This window comes from Labeo rohita, chromosome 4 (genome assembly GCF_022985175.1).
Source record: "Labeo rohita strain BAU-BD-2019 chromosome 4, IGBB_LRoh.1.0, whole genome shotgun sequence".
NCBI lineage: Eukaryota > Metazoa > Chordata > Actinopteri > Cypriniformes > Cyprinidae > Labeo > Labeo rohita.
This window is the reverse complement of record NC_066872.1, coordinates 22,126,032-22,145,213: the sequence shown is the minus strand read 5'-3', so window position 1 is coordinate 22,145,213 and position 19,182 is coordinate 22,126,032. Positions and strand designations below refer to the sequence as shown.

Below are 19,182 nucleotides of genomic sequence, written 5' to 3'. Positions count from 1 at the left end.
TGCACCCTCAGATTCCAGATTTTCAAATAGTTGTATCTCAGCCAAATACAGTCCTGTTTTAACAAACCATACATTAATGGAAACCTTATTTATTCAGCTTTTTAGATGATCTCAAATCTTAACTTTAGAAAATTTACACTTATGACTATATATATATATATATATATATATATATATATATATATATATATATATATGTTTCTATGTAAGTGTCTGGTATTGATTGGGCTGAGGCTGGGATTTTAGTGAGTTTGAAGTAAAAGTATTTGATGGACGTGTAATATGTGTCGAGAGCATTATCTCATTTTTGACCAAGATGGCTTTTAGGGGGTTTTGAACTCTTAATATATATAATAATAATACAATAAAAAAATTATAAAATATAAAATTACAAAATAAAATAAAAACCAATTTATAAAATATACACCACCAGTGGTTATATTATTAAAATACATGTTAATTTCATCTAAATACTTAGGAAAAATAATGAACATTGGAGGAAAAAATATACACAGACAGAAAACCTGCATGAATCTTGAATTGTGAAATTTAATTTATACACAACTTGCCAGAACTTTCTCCTTACTTCCTTATTTCTCTCCTCTTATAAGGTCCTGAAATTCTTCTAAAAATGTATATTTATATTTATTTACTGTATATATTATACAGATTTCTAATTATATTTTTCACCTATATGACTTCCAAATTTTTAAGAGTATATGATGTCATTATATTGCTGACTCATTGCCAACCAATCACATCATTGCTGATCATGGTTTCAAGTGTCTTATGTCATTTAAAAAAAGTGTTTGTTTCATTTCAGCTATTATGTTTGTTGCCGCAAAAGTAGTGCATATTAGTAGTTGAAATTAAGTTATTTCAGAAAGTTGACGTCCTGTGGTGTGACATGCTCTTTAAAGCACTTTTAAAAATGTGCTAATTATTTTGTAGTTACTATGCATGCAGCTTTTATGTAAAACTGATACCACAGAACCATTTGAAATAAAAAATTAAAAAAAAAAAAAAAAAAAAAAACGGAAAAGTTCTAAAACATTATCTTCATAAGCACATGCATCAAGAAGAAAACGATTTACAGTCAGTTGTAAGTAAATGCACTGGATTGCCCTTTCTGCATCACATTAACTTCCACATCACATTCATCCTGTCCTGAAAGCTGATTGGCTCTTGCTCATTCGGCTCGTGTCTGTCTGGATGCATATGCTACAGCCACAACTCCTGATAGGACAGCAGGGCAGAGCAGTGCGTGAACACGCCGTAACGCTCCAATGACGTTGTGACTTGTGTTTAGAGGACTGAAGGGGGCGGAGGGCAAATGGATGGGAGGGTGGATGGGGGTTGGTACGGGGGCAGGGTGGAGTAAACCCTTCAACTGGGATAAAAATGATCAGCTGGAGGGGAAAGTACCGTGAAATACAACACACATTAGTCTGGATGGTCATTTTATAACTTTTGCTGTAATAGGGAAACCCTAATATGAATACACGGTCCAAGTTTTGCTTCATTTATATTATACAAGCAACTGAACCAAGCTATTCATAGAAGTAAACACAATAAACTTTATCTTTAGCAATACCAGATGTCATGTTAAATGATGTTAGCAACGAAATATTTTATGATAAGGAGATACATGAGCTAATGTACAAACATTGCAGACCCACAGAAGTAAAAGCACTGTTACAGACTACCAATAAAGGCAGTACAGAGGATCATATTTGCATTTTAATAGCTGGAGGGATTTGTGTTAATTTAAGCTACGTGGGGGTGAGGTCTGTGAGAGGCTATGGGGGTGTATACAGTCCCAAACCTTAACATCATTCATACAGCTCACACTTAATCACAAATACACACTCTTTGGTCTCTCCCTAATCAAAAAAGATATATTAAGAACAGCCACAGTATTTGATTTACACATCATTTATTGCTAGAATAATATATACACAGTAGTTTGAGATATTCATGAACATTTCCTAACAGTACCTTGCCAAAGATATTTTTTATTGTTTTGTTTTCAAACTGTAAAACTGTTTTTTGCTCTTTATGAATATGGTATTTAGCTACCAAAATAAAGTTAATTCAATTCCACCTTCTCTTCATAAAGTAAAATAACAGACTTGATTTATAGCCCATCAGTGCATCTTTACCAACACATTTAGGTGAACATTTGAAACTAGTTCTGTTTTGTAGAGATGTGTGTGAGCGCGCATGACTCCATAACTGAGAGAGCGCGTTCACGTGACAGAGGAAGGGAGAGTTCTTCTTTTCACTGCTCCATCCGGGAACTTTCCGAATTAGCATTGACAACCAAAGCGCAACTTTTTCCCCAGGCAAAGTGAAATCAAGCCGCGCACTCGGACAAAATATAGTTCCACATTTTCAACTCAAAGTCTTAAAAATAAAGCCGTACGCGTCGGATAGGTCGGATAGGCTTTTGCCGTGTGGATGTCGGAGTGGATCTGTGTGACTGCTGAAATCTTTAGCTCGCCTTTTGAGCACTTTTGTTTATACTGGCGTAAAGTGGGTGATGAGTCTTACGGCCAGTAAAGAAGCGAGAACTTGCTGTGCAGCCCGAGTAGTTCTTGCGATTGTTATTGTTGCTTTAAAAAATATTTGTATCACGCCACAAATAACGCGGATCGCGTCGAAAGTGGGGGAAAAGTGCTTCTGAAGTCGGAATATGGAGCTACAAGGCCTTCAAGAAGCATTGAAAGTAGAAGTCCAATGTCATCAGGTAAATAAAAATGGCATTTTGTTGAAGCTTTCCCGGGACTTCTTATGTGAATACACGCTGGAAGACAGAGATCCGCCGTGTTCGAGCGTTTTAATTTGATTGGAATTCGTAGCCTTTTAGAGTGATACAACGATAACATTCTTTCGCCTTTATGACGCCATAATCACTTTGAGCGCAGAATGTTAAAACGTTCTTTGATGCACTTTAACGCGTGCGGCGTGTTTTTTGCGATTTGCACTAATAATGCGGCGGTTTTGTGTAGCGATCGGGACGAGACTTGAATATTTATGAGGTTCAAACGGACTCACTGCTCGCCGCTTTGTTCCTCCCTCATATCCTAACTTGAAACACTTTAAACGAATCGTTTTTTCGTTGTTTTACTTCGTTTAGAAACTAGTTGCACAGATGAAGCAGGACCCACAGGTAATTCATTTTATTTGAAGCGTTGAAGAATGGGGCATTTACATTGGTTGAGAAACTTTGTCGGCATCAATAGTTCTTACGGTCCTTCGCTACGCTTTGTCCTTTACGTGACTTTGCCAAATAACACAAATGATTTTGTCAAGTTTTGAAAATATGTTGCTTGTTTATTTGGGCCGGAATCGTGCTGATCACATCTGTGTCATTTTATAACGGGGAGCTTAAGAAACAAACACATAAAAGGCAAAGCAGAATAACGTCAATAAGTGAAAAACAAATAAGAATTCAGCACGTTTCAAACATTGTAATGTATTAGTGATTGTATTTCGCGTCATGCTTGCATTAAACGTGTTACAAACATATTTGCCCCTGCCCCCACCAAATGGACTAAAACTACTAGAAATCAGTTCAGCTGCTTTATTTATACACGAACATTGTATTGGTACGTTAGTAAATTGTTTAACGTGTCCATTTTATTAGGTCGACATGTTTCTAGGGAGTTTGTGAAGGAAAGTTGCTTACTTCCTCGGACATGTTGCATTAAAACATCGCTGTTCAGCGTGTACTTAATCTCAACGTACTTATTCGATACTTTATCGACAGTCTTTCTCTAGGGGTTATTTTTCTTGGTCACATGACGACGTGGTTGAATTTGATTCGATCTCTGCAGTTCACTTTCACTTTTTTATAATCGCGACTCAAAAGGAAGGTCATTTATAGCGTTCCTATAGCTATTATTTGTATTTATAGGTTATTCGTCTGTTTGGCCTTGTTTTGATGATTTTGTTGAGGAACCTCTCAGTCCTTCACTGTATTCGTCTGTCAGAATGAATCCCACAGAACGACAGAATTTCGAGTCCGTTCGATGGACGTTCAGTTCGTAACGCGACGTTCAGCACCTCGGACAGCGGCGCACGCCTGCATTTCAACGTGTTTGACATGTCAAATGTTGCGACTGTTTGTGTTTGTGTTAAATGTTTGTTGTGAGGCTTTTGGTGTACCTCAGTTTGATAGTGGAAGCTTCCATTTTGTGCTGAAGGGGTGTTGGTTTCTTCCTAACATGGAGCAAAAGTCTGCAGAGTTTCTGGCTGGGGGGAGGGCTCATTCATGGCCATTCGAAAGAGGGGGAAGGGAGGAGAAAACACTAGTCAGCATCACACAAGACACTATACACAAGCCTCTGTAGGCCTTATAATACTCATTATGAGCTTCTTGTAATTAATAGCGGCTATCACAGTTTGAATGCTTAATAATACTTACTCATTCCTTCTTAGAGTAAAACAGTACATTAAATACTATAGGAAAGACATTAAAATACATGAATACATTAAAACACATTATATTTGTTACTGTGTTGCCTAATATAAGTATGATGTTTATTTTATTTATAACTGTAGATTGTGTAATTATATTAAATGATGTATAGTATTACAGGGCATGATGATTTCTCTATAATGCATTAGTAATAACCATATAATGCATTCAGAGATTTAAGACCAAGAGGTTTCAGTGTGTATTATTAATACAGAGCGAAATGTTAACCTTTAAAAAAATAAAACATAGGCTTTCATAACCCAAACAAAAGCTGCATATTTCGCAGTACAATTTGTACATTTTCATTTCACTTATTTTAAGAAGTGCTTTATGTATTATAGAATGTGTGGAAAGTGTGCAGTGGTTTAATAGAAAATCCATAGTGTTGTAAACCTAACCACAATGTTTTTATGCAAATGTTGTCTGAATTAAATGTAATTAAGCTTATTCATGTTATGTATTGTATTTGTAAGCATCTACTCTAACTAGAAATATGTTGAACTATAACTGAACATTTTTTGGTGTCTGGTCCTGTACTGACCCATCCTCTTTATATTTCACTCGAACTTTCATTTGAAGGAGGCTTGAAATGCAGATGAACAAGGGAAGCAAACCCTCCAGCATTTATTAGCTGAGAACATCATAATTGTGTGAAGCCTTTGTAAGTATCTTGTGTTCCCCGCAGGGCAAACGTCTTTCATCCATATATAAATATCTATCTTAGCTTGTGAGTTTTTAATATATATTGCGTGAGAGGGTTTTGTATTGTTGTCTTCTTGCTAGTTGTTGCATCACTGATCCAGAAATGCTCATAAACTTGGTGTAAGTCTTGAGCTTTGATTTGCTCGCTTCTACTCAATTTTTGGTCTCTCTCAGGGCTTACAAATCCTTCCTAAAATGATCCCTGTGTGTGTGCTCATGTGTGTCCCTCATGCACAGTGTAAAATGAATTGTATTGTTTTTGTCTTTTGGATTGGAATAGGATTTCTGTCCTGCAAAGCTGTCCTTGTTTTCGTTGGCTTGCTGGAAAGGCTACATTTGCATTGCCTGTTTATTCAGAATCTGTGATAAATAAATAGTTTACCCAAAATCTCATTTTAGAGACGGAAGAAAGTACAGGTTTACAGGTTGCATAAGTTTAATGCATTAGCACAAATGCAAGTGACTTGTATCTCTTTGCCTGAAAGCAGTTCAGCGTTCTGTCCAGAGTGATTTGTGTAACTCCATCCTGCGGACTGACAGCAGCCTTAACATGGAAAGCATCTGATTGTAATTGTGAAAAATGTATTATTTACATACTATACACTTAACATGTGAAACCTGACAGATGTGGTCTATATTGACTATCGTTATATGGACGTTCTTCTTTTGTGTTTCAGACACTTTTTTTGTACAGAAAATTCAGATTTGCCAGGACTAGGCCTGCTGTTAGAACATGTTTTTGTTAGCTTCATGACAGCTTTTCATGGTACATATGGGAAATCTATGAAACTGTTTTTTAAATTATTTCTTTCAATGTTTTTCTCAACATCTTATTGGAGCAGAATATCATAGTCACTAGAGGTCACAACATGCTTCCTCATTTAAAGTACATGCGATCAATTTTATTGGCAAGACTGATATTTTACAAAGTTCGTCCAGATTTGATTAGGCACACTGGCCATATCTAATGGTAGCGCATACTAAGGACAGCAGTGGTGCTAAACACTACACAAACAGTTATAGGCCCAGGCTTGAGCTCAGTTTGTGAGGCTAAAATACCTGAAGGAAACATCCAAAAGCACATGATGAATGACCAGTAAAAGCTTCATTTTAATGAGTCTAATTGGTTTTTACCGTTTTTGATCTGTCCTCGTGTCTCATAGCAACACTGTTTGCGGTAAATCATTCATGCGGTTATTTCTGTTGATGTATTTCACTCTATTATTGTGAAACGCTTCTACAGCCATTCATTCACAATCTCATAAGACATTAAGTCGTGTAAGTGATTCGTGCCTTGCTTTTTAAATAGTTAGACCAAAGATAAATAGTAGACCAAAGTGATCGAGTTTGTCATCTCTATTGTCTTAATATTCTACTCAAGATAGCAGTGCTTTTCTAAGACATGATTTGTGTCCAGTTGAAAATATCTCCAGAATCTACAATTTCTACAATTTATCTGTCTTTTGATTTGTGCCTCAGTAAAGACACAAAAACAGCAAACTGAAACCAAGTGGAGCTCGATTAGTCCAGCAAGAAGTTTTTCTAATCTTGTTTGACTTTAATTGGTCTGAGGAACAAAAAAAAGAGATATTTAGTAAAACATCCAGGCAGCTCATTTCCAAAATCTGTGCGCTAGTTTTAGAGGAACTAGGATTAAATCCAAAAATTTTATTATAATGTTCTCTAAAGTCATACTCAAATTTCACTAAGGACAAAATAGCTAATGTCTTTTTTGGCTATAGACACAAGCTTCAGCAGATGGGAATGTTATTTGTAAATAAGGACTTTATTTCAGTCTGTTCCCCAAACAGAGCTGTCACACCACATTGGAGGACTTGGAATGTAGTGCACAAGTCATATGGATCATTCCTGTGATGCTTTTAGGGTGTTTATTTTATGTTTGTATGTTTATTTATTAATTTTTGTCCTTTTCAGAGCTTGACAGATGTGGTCACTAAGAACTGTAATCAATTTCTCCAGAGTGCATGGGGTTTGTTCTGTCACTGAAATTCATCGGAGCTTGATGTCTGATTTAACACTTGTGCTTTCTGTTCTGCGAGACTGTAATGAGCTAATAAGGTAACGAGATTAGATCACGTTAGATGACCAATAGGATTACTTGATTTGAAGTTGACGCTTTCAGTGATGACTGTATGGCTCTGTTCCAAAATCTACATATTGTGCATTTTAAGTTTCTGTATTTGTCTTTGAAAGTCTCACTCAGTGGTGTCATTTCAATTATAATGCTGTTTCAGAAGGCAGTTGCCTATAGATATTATACAGCAAGACAGCTCAGTAGGTTTTGGAACAGAACCCAACTGTCTGTCAGATTTACTCCATAATTTGTTACTTGCTGATACGGCTTCTGACATTCCAGTGTGTGCAATGGAATATGATGCCGGAGAAGTTTGATCTATGCTATATAAATCTTTGTCCGAAATTTTTGCACGTTAAAAAATAAATACGACCTCACAGTGTGTCAATCACATTTACACTGCTTCTGAAACTTTTGTCCGTCATAAAACAAATTCGCATCAGGTTCGATTTTCTGCGTTTTCACATCCGTAGCAAGCATTTTCATAGCAAAGGATAACAAATACGAGAGAAAAAAAAAAACGCATACGAAAATTTCGGGCTCAGTGTGCAATGACCTTTACTCTGGCCTATGATTAGTCAAAGCTTTTTTTTTATCAGTAATTTATTGTTGCACAGATTCTGGCCATCAGAAGCAGAAACAGAGTAAAGCATGAATGTAATTTGCATATACCCAGTTTATCTTAATGCTCTTTCATGCATATTGCATGTTTACCAAATGTGAAACAAGTAAAAAATAGGTAAGATTTCTGCACTCTAAATAATTAACTATTTACATTTATTTGATTTTGTTTTAAAAACATTTTAAAAACATCTATTTATTTAAATTGCTTAGAATCTGCATAAATCTGGTAATTGTGAAAAAAATAAATTTATTACTTAAAGAGTGTGAAAGGTTGAGCAAGCAATATTCAGTTAGTTACGAATTAGCCACAAATTGGGTTTATTGATGATAAATATATAAACCTGGTTATTGTGTATTTGAAACACACATGCAGATATGCATCACGTTAAGTTTTGTTTATTATTTGTTTGTGTTAAACTGTGTAATCCAAATTAGATGGAAATTATATGTGAAATTTGAAAGGCCAAAAGGTCATTTGAGTGTACCCAGCATGCCATTTTGGGAAGCTAGAAGTAATCAGCATGAATGCGGAAAACAGATCGATGTCAGTTCTCATGTGCTTTGAAGTTTTTTTGTTTTTTTTTGTGTACAACAGTACTGTTCAGGAGGGGGTGTGTCTTGTAAAATGCCCTGCCCTCTTTCACCTTCTAATCTGCATGCTCTTCTAGGCCGTCAGTAGTGGATGCATTATTGAGGTGCCCTTAAAATACGTAAAGACTGTTTAATGATTGATGAGGTGAGGTTCTGTCTTTACGCTCATGTGATGCTGCCTCTAGTGTTATTGGGCCGGCAGGGCAGTGCTTTAGTAGGTCACCAACGGCTGAAACTGTTTCCACATGCGTGCAGGTGTTTACTACTGCCCACAGACTCTCTTAAAAATAAAACAACAACTTCTTCTGCAATCTGTGAGCTCATTTCCTTCTGAAGTGCTGATTCAGTCTTGGAGTCATACCGTCAGAAACTGATTTTCATTTATCTTAATTAAATAAAACTGAACACCTAAGTGTATCGTGCAGTGCTCAAAATATTCTATCCAGTCCAAAAAAGTGCATTTATGGAACAAAATTGTACAAATGACTCATGGTTATGACTAAACCGGTTATGTTTTATGTTTAAATGTCTTTTTGAGCGTGGTATATTGAAATGATTGTTTCACTGAAACACCAAACTAAGTTGTATAAAATCTATTAACACTTAACACTAGGGGTGTAACAGTGCGTGTGTTCATACTGAAAATGTTCTGGTCTTTCAGTTTGATACGCTTACATAATTCAGTAACCTTGTTGTTGTTTTGTAATGCATGTTGTTAATTGTAACATTTAATATTATAGTAATTTGCAAGTAATAAGACTCCCTATAGTTCAGAAAAAAATATTTTAATTATAATTGAATTTAGGACAGCTGACATAAACCCTATTCGGATGGTGATTGTTTTTTTATGTGGACGTCTGTAAGAGTAAATTTATATGGCAATTTAGTGATAAAACTCATGTATTCAGATGGCGATTTAGTCACAGCAGCAGTCGCACCCATAATTTAATTTTGTCCACCCCTCTGTACCGAAAACATACAGAACTGTGACTTCAAAACCAAGGTCATTTTTGTGCACTCCTACTTAACACATAAGGATTTAGCATTTGCACATATGGTTGTTTTTACATCAGCTTTTTAATTATATAAAACTTGTTTTTGTGATGGATTTATTTGAAGTTACATTAAATAAGTAGAAATATAATTGAAAATATAAAAATATTATTGAATATACCATGCATAATAATATCAATAATAGCAAAATGCTTCTCTTATTTTTCGTATGTAACTTTACGTTGCTTCCAGCTTTATTGTTGTATTGACACAACTCCATTTTTGAAACACGAAATTGTACTTTATTAAACAGAACTTCTGATGTTTATTCATGTTTATTTAGTGCTATGATTAGTAGTAAAGAAAAATATATAATCGGTTAATGTGCGCTCCATCTGTAACGATACATTAATAGCGTCAAAACAACATTTGTTCTTTGAATTTCTTTATAAAATTGATGGAATTTAAAAGCTAAGACTTTGTTCAATATCAGAAGTTACACAGCACAAGGCTTATTGTTACTATTGGATGGTAGGCACTAGGGGTGGGAATCTTTCGGTATTACACGATTCGATTCATATCGACTTTTGGGGTCATGATTCGATTAAAAATCGATTCATGTTTTTTAATCATGATTCACGTTTTTTCATAATTTTTTTTTAAATGCACACTGGACTAAGATCTTGGTGAATTTTTGCAAAATATTTTCATTTGAAGGAAATGCAGTGCATCACCAATTTATGAGCTTTCTGTGTTCATGTGGACCTGCCTTTGACTTTAAAGCCTGGTGAAGTGCCCAGTGCCCAGTGCCCACTAGTGTTTCCTGTGGAACAGTTAGTGCTGTTGATCTTGTGGCCTTTGCTTTCATGTGCTTGTGAAATTCAAAAAAATAAAGATCTCCCATTAGTCATAGGCTTCTTCTCTCGCTTAACCAGCAAGACTTCTAGATCCAGCATCAGACCATAGTGATCATAGTGAACATCAAAACATCTGTATCCAAGTGGAGGAGCAGTGGCTTTGAATACTGTTTAGAACATTTACATTTATATACTGAGCAGTAACTTTCTTGTCAAGGTCGTTTAGTATTATGAGTATTATGGGATGGAAGCACAGCCTTTATGATGGCGCAGTCGTACTTACCTTGGTATTCAAATGCTCAGCATGCTTTTCTACAAGAAATTGTTCTTATACAAAAGCTCTATTGAGTGTAAATGAACAATAATGAAGGTTCATTTCTGGAGAAAACATGCAGCGTTTGAGTTTTTACTGCACGGAACAAAGTGTTCAGAGAATTGATTTTATTCTAGTAAAGTAAAGGCTTGACTGCTGGTTCATATTTCACATTCTGTCACTAATATTCCTGGGAAGTCAAACTAATTATAATTCTAAGTAATGCTGCTTTGCTGAACTCTCATGACTCCATTTATTGATATGCAGAATCTGCAAGATGTTATCAAATTTCAGAAAAAGAGATTATATATATATATATATATATATATATATATATATGTATCTGTTATATGGCTTATTTTTATTTGTTAAGATTTTAACTCTTAGTTAAATAAAATGCAAAACTGCTTACATTCAGCAGCTTTACATATGGACTGGATGTCTAAATGCATAAATAACTACAAGAAATAATGCAAGTCATTTATGAGGATCACTGACCTATTTGTGTTATTGATTATTACATCACTAATATAAATAGAGTTTACTCATATATTCACTGGAGATTTTAAACTGATGATGAGAGAGTGATGACAAAGTGATGTGTGCGAGTCATTTATCTCATATGAAACAGTTAACTAAAAGGATCATAACAGGTGGAACTATTGTTTATCACATTAAGGCAAGACACTGCAGGTGAATAGGGTAAAAAAAAAAAAAAGTTATCGTCTTACCCAGTTGACTGATTACATTGATAACTGCAAACTTTTTTTTGTATTACAAGTTTTCTAAAATATTAGGTTTAACTCAAATTAGTCAAATGTTTTTACAGAGGGAATTTGGTGTATCTCATTTTGTCACTCCATAATTCAGAAAATACTTAGAACAGACAGAAAATGCTATGTTTTTATTTTATTTTTTGGGGGGAATAAGATGTATATAATCAAGCAAAATATATATGAACAAATCCCTCTGTAAAAATATAGACAGGAATAAAAATGTAAAGTTTGGTGTGTGTAAGTGTTACCGTAGTGGAGATTTATGGCTCAGTGAAGAAGAAAAAGCTCATTTTGGGAAAACGGCCTTTAACCCTTAAAGACCTAGGACATTTTCGGGGCACCTGACACACCTGCACTTTTCTTTGTTTTTTCGGACCTATTCTAGCAGTCAGCATCAAGTGCTTTATATCACTGTAAACAGGAGAACTTGAAGTTTCAGTCTAGCTAATTTAAAGGCACAATTTTCCTTTTGTCTTCTCTAAGACTTAATGAAATTCCAAAATTTTAAGAAAATCGCAAGCAACAATTGGAGGTTTTTTACTGTGCACTCAAACAGAAACTCATGAACTTTGGATTTTCCCTCACCCGAGTACTGACTGCCACCGCTCCCTCTGCTGCTTCTTCCCCTACTTCCTGTTTGCTGCTATTTAAGCTCATGCCATGTGCTCGCCCCTCGCGAAGTATTGCCAGTGTATTCTGCCTTACCGAGCGTTCTACTATTCATTGTTGGATTTACTGTTGCCGTTCTGCCTTGTTTCTGGATTTACGAGTTTACGGATTTACCCTTGGATTGTTTGCACCGATTGGACTGCCTTCTCGTTTTGAACTTACGCCTGTCTCATCGCTATCGTCTCCCGGTTTGCCCCCTTTGTTTTGGTAGCCCGTGTGGACTGTTTTACGGCTTGGCGCCGTTTGCATCAGTTGTGCTACTACTGCGGGGAGTCAGGCCATCGCAGTCTGGGATGTCCACAGAAGGCCAAAGCTAGCCCCAGGGTAAATATAAACCATTTCTCCCTGCTTAGTAATCGAACATTTACTCTCCCTGTTATTCTCAAAAGTAATACCATGTCTCTTGAATTGACAGCGATGGTAGACTCTGGGGCAGCATTGAATCTCATCCACAAGGACATTGTTGAGAAATATCGAATCCCCACGCAACCATGCACTCCTCCCATACGTATCAAAGCCATCGACAACGCCCTAATCGGGGAAGGAATAACACATCGCACAAGAACTCTCACACTCCAGGTCGGGCTCCTGCACCAGGAATCCATCACCCTGTATGTTGTCGACTCCCCCAAACATGAAGCCATCTTAGGATTCCCATGGCTCTCTACTCATGACCCCGACATCTCTTGGTCTCACGGCGAGCTCACCCACTGGTCGAAGTTTTGCCTCACGAACTGCCTTTCTGCCAAACCCAAACCATGCTTTACTACTAGCATTGAGAGCCCGAACACGTCCAAGTCGGTTCATATTCCCTCATGTTACCACGACCTCTCAGAGGTGTTTAGCAAGACCAAAGCTACCTTACTACCGCCACATCGCCCCTGGGACTGCGCCATAGACCTGTTTTCCAATGCTATGCCCCCTAAGAGTAAAGTCTACCCCCTTTCGCAGAACGAGAGTCAAGCAATGGATGAGTACATCACGGAGGCTCTCAACTCTGGATTCATCCGCCTATCCACGTCTCCAGCCGCAGCGGGGTTCTTCTTCGTTGAGAAGAAAGATGGAGGTTTACGGCCGTGTATTGACTACAGAGGACTAAATAATGTGACTGTTAAGTTCCGCTACCCCCTTCCCCTAGTACCGTCCGCTTTAGAACAATTGCGAGAAGCAACTATCTATACCAAGCTGGACTTGAGGAGCGCCTATAACCTCATTCGAATCAGGGAGGGAGACGAATGGAAGACTGCTTTCATCACCACCAGGGGGCACTACGAGTATCAGGTGATGCCCTATGGGTTAGCAAACTCTCCAGCGGTATTTCAATCATTCATTAATGAGATCTTCAAGGACCTTCTGAATAAGTATGTGATAGCCTACATTGATGATATTCTTGTATATTCCAAATCTGAAGCAGAACATATCGACCATGTGAGGACAGTCCTATCTCGGCTCCTGGAGAACCAGCTTTACGTCAAAGCCGAGAAATGTGAGTTCCATGTAAGCCAAACATCATTCCTGGGCTACCACATCAGTCATCACGGAGTCAGGATGGATGCCACCAAGGTACAGGCAGTTACTGATTGGCCACAACCTTCCACCCTCAAAGAACTGCAGAGGTTCTTGGGTTTTGCTAATTTCTACCGTCGATTCATTTGAAACTACAGCACAATAGCATCCCCCCTGACTGCACTACTCAAGGGCAAACCGAAGAAGCTAATTTGGACTGAGAAGGCCAGCCTGGCTTTCACCTCCCTCAAGGAACGATTCACCTCCGCACCCATCCTGAAACACCCAGATCCCAACTTACCATTCGTCGTCGAAGTCAATGCTTCGGACTGCGGCATTGGGGCGGTTCTCTCACAAAGACATGGTCAACCTGGCAAGTTATATCCCTGTGCCTTCTTTTCCCGAAAACTCACTAGTGCAGAACGCAATTATGACGTCGGAAATAAGGAACTTCTTTCCATGAAGGCTGCTATCGAAGAGTGGCGACACTGGCTAGAGGGCGCCACCCACCCATTCCAGGTTATCACCGACCACAAAAATCTTGAGTATATTAAGAGTGCGAAACGTCTCAATCCTCGTCAGGCCCGCTGGGCGCTATTCTTCACCCGTTTTCAGTTCTCCATGACCTACAGACCTGGCAGTAAGAACAGCAAGGCAGATGCACTCTCTAGACGCCATGATCTCCCCTTAGAAAATCAGAACCCTGAACCCATACTCCCACCTACTGTAATCCTGGCACCCATTTCCTGGGACTTAATGGAGGAGATTCAACGGGAACAGCAACATGAACCACCTAACTAACTGCTAACTGCCCGCCTGGTAAACACTATGTACCAGCCCCTCTTCGTCAGCGTGTACTAAAATGGGTCCACTCTTCATTGAGCTCCGGACACCCAGGCATTTCTAGGACTCAACACTTAATACAAAATACGTTCTGGTGGCCATCCATGACCCAAGATGTTACCACGTACGTCAAGTCTTGCCAAGCTTGTGCACAATCCAAGACCCCCAAAGAATTACCCTCAGGTTTGCTCAAACCACTTCCCATCCCACAACGCCCCTGGTCTCACCTATCCATTGATTTCGTAACAGATCTGCCTCCCTCCAACGAGTTTACCACCATTCTAACCATCATTGACCGATTCTCCAAATCCTGCCGTTTGATCCCATTAAAAGGGCTCCCTACAGCCATGGAAACAGCTCTCACCCGAGTACTGACTGCCACCGCTCGCTCTGCTGCTTCTTCCCCTACTTCCTGTTTGCTGCTATTTAAGCTCATGCCATGTGCTCGCCCCTCGCGAAGTATTGCCAGTGTATTCTGCCTTACCGAGCGTTCTACTATTCATTGTTGGATTTACTGTTGCCGTTCTGCCTTGTTTCTGGATTTACGAGTTTACGGATTTACCCTTGGATTGTTTGCACCGATTGGACTGCCTTCTCGTTTTGAACTTACGCCTGTCTCATCGCTATCGTCTCCCGGTTTGCCCCCTTTGTTTTGGTAGCCCGTGTGGACTGTTTTACGGCTTGACCCTCTGCCTGTCTATTACTGCTGTTTACTGAACTGCCCTTCTGTTGTGTTTGCTCTGCTGGAGTGCTTCTTGGTTTTCGACCCTCTGCCTGCTATTGTGTTTACATCTCTCTGTGTTTACTTCAATAAATGTCCGCACATGGATTCGAACACTGCTTCAGCGTCTGCATTACAGTAGTGAAAACAACTGCACAAATGGTCTTGTGCAACAAATATATAAACAGTGCAAATGATTCACAAACTACACACAAAATGAGAGAAAATATACAGAGTGCAACAGAAAAAAAAAGTGCAAATGATCTTTATAAACTATATGAGAAGAATTACCATAATATAACAGTCAAATGGAACGATCCACTGGCTGTATTCGCGTTTTATCGGGACAGAGTATAGCGACGTGAAAACAAATTCCAGCGCATTATCGGATACGTACTGCTGTTTCATCCTTGCTTTTCTTTTGTTTTGTGTCAAAGTGCTTTGTCGTGTGTTTTTCTATGCTTTTTCAGAGAGTGCTGTCATGCACATGTATGCACGACATACTTTACTTTCACTTTGAGTTTGTTCAAATTTCCAAAGAAACATGCTAATTGGTGGTTCAGAAGTCCAAAAACTATGTTTATTGGTTGAATAGATGACAGTTTGAACCAATCTGGGCACGAGGGTGGGACTAAGCCTCGTTCCTGCTTGGCTGAGAGGAACAAAATGCATTGGTTTCCTCTGACGAATCAATGCGATCAAAAAATGATGAGGTAATCACGTTCACTACGGAGCCTCTGAATATCCAAATTAGACAAAAAAAGCGGAGAATCTCAGCTTTGTGTTACTTTTTAAATAATTCAGATTAGACAAGCGGTTCAAAAGTTATTAGATATTTAATACCAATAGTTATTTTTAGCCGCGGGCGGCTGTCTCGGTCTTTGAGGGTTAAAGAAGAACTCCACTTCCAGAACAACAATTTACAAATAATTTACTCACCCCCTTGTCATCCAAGACGTTCATGTCTTTCTGTCTTCAGTCGTGAAGATGCGCGTCCACGACGCTACGAATCATGTGTAAGTTCATCGTCTGTGTGCTCAAAAAGGTAGAGTATGGCAAAAAAACTCCATCTCATTTTCTCCTACAACTTCAGAATTGTCCGACATCATTGTACATTTTTGTTTGTAAACAGCGTTTGACTTACTCGCACTTCCTTAGTCTTTGCGCATTCACTTTGTAAACACTGGGTCTGTAGTTCCGCATATGTTCCATGTGACCTTTCAAAATGATTCAATAGTACATAGTGTTATGGACACGCATCCCAGAGCTAGTGCTACATGAGCTTTTGTGCTTTAATTTTTTTTTTTTTCTGAAAAAAAAAAGACAGATCGTTTCGCTAGATAAGACCCTTCTTCCTCGGCTGGGATTGTTTTAAACCTTTGAAGCTGCATTTAAACTACATTCAGGGCACGAATGAAGTCCATTATATAGAGGAAAATCCTGAAATGCTTTCCTCAAAACCCATATTTTCTTCACAACTGAAGACAGAAAGACATGGACATCTTGGATGACAAGGGGGTGAGTAAATTATTTGTAAATTGTTGTTCTGGAAGTGGACTTCTCCTTTAAAAATAAGTATTATAATTAAAATCTATTGACACAAATATATAAAGTGCTATAAAAGAAACACTTAACAGTGTCTTTTGGATATTTTCTTTACACTAGTCTGATAAAACACTTTATGAGAAACCAAAAAGCCCAAAATCTCAAATTTGACAGGTGCGTGAAAAAACTCTGTTTTTCACTGCAATGTCTCCCGTTAAGTAAGACAACCAGCTGTCTTGCTTTATCTTTCAGAAGTCCAAACTTGTTGTCATATTTAGTGAGTTTGCTGTTGTGTTAAAGGTCCTGAACTGGTCTGAATTAGTCAGCACTTGCATAGGCTGTAATAGAAAAACTAAGAAAATTGATCTGTCCTGAATGTTGGAATGGTCGTGTAGTTGCATAAGATCTTGACTGCAGACTGAAAAATTGCAGGAGTAATCCTGTACAGGTACTTTTCATGAAGAGTAGTGGTGTAACAACGTACAAAAATGATGAATGACAAAAACGATGTATGGCCCGGCATGTACCTCGATTTTGAAATCTCAGTTCAAAACGCTGTGGTGTTCACAACTGCTAAATAATTTTACATATAATAAACAATGAAAAAAGCGCCACTTTAAAAAGCATCAGAACAGCATTTATTGTTTGAATTTCCTGAAATAAACATAATTTTAGAAATGAGATGTCTTATCGGAAGCTTATTGCGATTACTGGATGGGAGACATGCTATATAACGTCTAATGAAGTTTTATTTATGCATCAACATATGAAATTAGGAGTTTCAAATTAAGTTTCGCACATGCATAATGTTGTAACATACATGTTAAAACAACCCTGTATTTGTTTGGTACACATGCATATACCGTATTGCATACCGAAAATATACCATACCATTACACCCTGTATTAATAGGGTGTAAAATAGTGCCTGATACTCTTATAAATAAAGTTTGAAGAAGTTATTCTCCTTTTTTCTCCTTTTTACACCCTTTTAATAAAACTTAGGACATGTCCAAACAGATTTCTGTGATGTTGTAATTTTTTAGCACTAAATATCTAATTTAAATAGGAAAAATATATAAATACTACTACTACTACTAATGGGTGACAGGCTTGAAAGAAACAAAGGTGCCGATTTAAAAATGCTGTCACTCAGTAAGTGTTTAGCTAGTTTAGGACCTAATATTGTAATTATTTATGAAATTTGATTAATAAACAGATAAACATTGATAAAAATTCATCATAAATTGAAGACAAATGTTTGTTTAAATCATTTTTCTTACATATGTGGGTTGAATGTTACAAAATTTGAGTAAAAATGTAAAATGTCTTTGCATTCTGCAGAAAAGGTTCAAATGATGTCAGCATGCAGTGTGTCGCAATTTTAGTTTGTCATGTGCTGAAAATGATGTAGTAACAGTTTACAGTCTAAATAATACTAAACAATTTACTAAATAATTAAAACACTTGTTTACTATGATGAATGGAATATTTATTAACTGATTATGTTAAAATTCTGACACTGTTGTACGATTGAAAAATCATGACCTTTGAGTGGGACAGGCCAAAATCACTATTTTATGGGTGTTTAAACAGACATTTGATGCATAAAACTAGGTATTTTTCCTGCTAAGTTCATTTGAATAGTTTATCAAACCTAATTATTCTTACCAAAAAAAATGAAATAAAAATAAAAATTGGGATTTGAGCTTCAAATATTTTATAAAAAAGTCTTGGGAAACAAAAGAGTACAGTCCTGTGTTCATGGATTGTTATAAATGTCACTTTAGATAAAGGCTTCTTCTTGTTTGTTTAGATGCTTTATCTGGTGTTATCTTGGCATTTCTTTGGGGTTCATGACATTCTTCTCCTGGTGTCGCTGGCGTTCAGCAGCCGGAAGGTGGCATGCTTCATATTCAGCATGCACAGATGAAGCAGCAGAGCTATTAATAGCTTGAGGACAGTTTAAACACACGCCGCCCTCCGGGAAAGAGTCGCGTGAGCGCTCGAGTGACTCACTGTAAATAAAGAGAGCCTCACAAGCTCTCAAAGACACTTCACATCTCCTGCCCGCAGATCTAACTTCACTTTATCATTTAAAACACCACATGCCCCTGCCCATGCTAGTTAAAGTGTGACTGAAGACCTTTAACTAAGCGTAACATCCTTATTACAGACACAGAAATGTATTCACATCCCAATATGATGGCGGGCGTACTGGGACGGATAGTCGGAGCTGAAGTTCAAAACCTGCAATGTGATGCAAGGCCAAAAATAAACCACTTTAAAACAGTGCAACTGAAGGGTGATGTGATCGTTTTCATTGATCAGCGTTTGGTGGACGTCAGTGTCTCATGTGGACGGTTATTGGACTTCCTCTCAGATCCTTAGAGAATTCCCAGGAAGCTTTGGAATCTGTAAGGATTCTTTAAACCATGGTAATCTGACCATGTTAACTGTGGTAA

General features: G+C 37.7%; 1 protein-coding gene across 3 annotated transcripts in view; it reads left to right on the top strand.

Moving 5' to 3' along the window:
- The window catches only part of phf21b (PHD finger protein 21B), a 63,183-nt gene that overhangs the window by 4,439 nt on the left and 39,562 nt on the right, over positions 1–19,182 (top strand). For 2 of the 3 annotated variants that reach the window (XM_051107667.1, XM_051107666.1), the window contains exon 1: positions 2,320–2,749. The exons of the other annotated variant lie outside the window; for it this stretch is intronic. In XM_051107667.1, coding sequence (XP_050963624.1) covers positions 2,696–2,749 — 54 coding nt within the window. In that variant the 5' untranslated portion in view covers positions 2,320–2,695. Of the gene's footprint in view, positions 1–2,319; positions 2,750–19,182 lie in introns of those variants that run through there. 3 annotated transcript variants of the gene reach the window in all.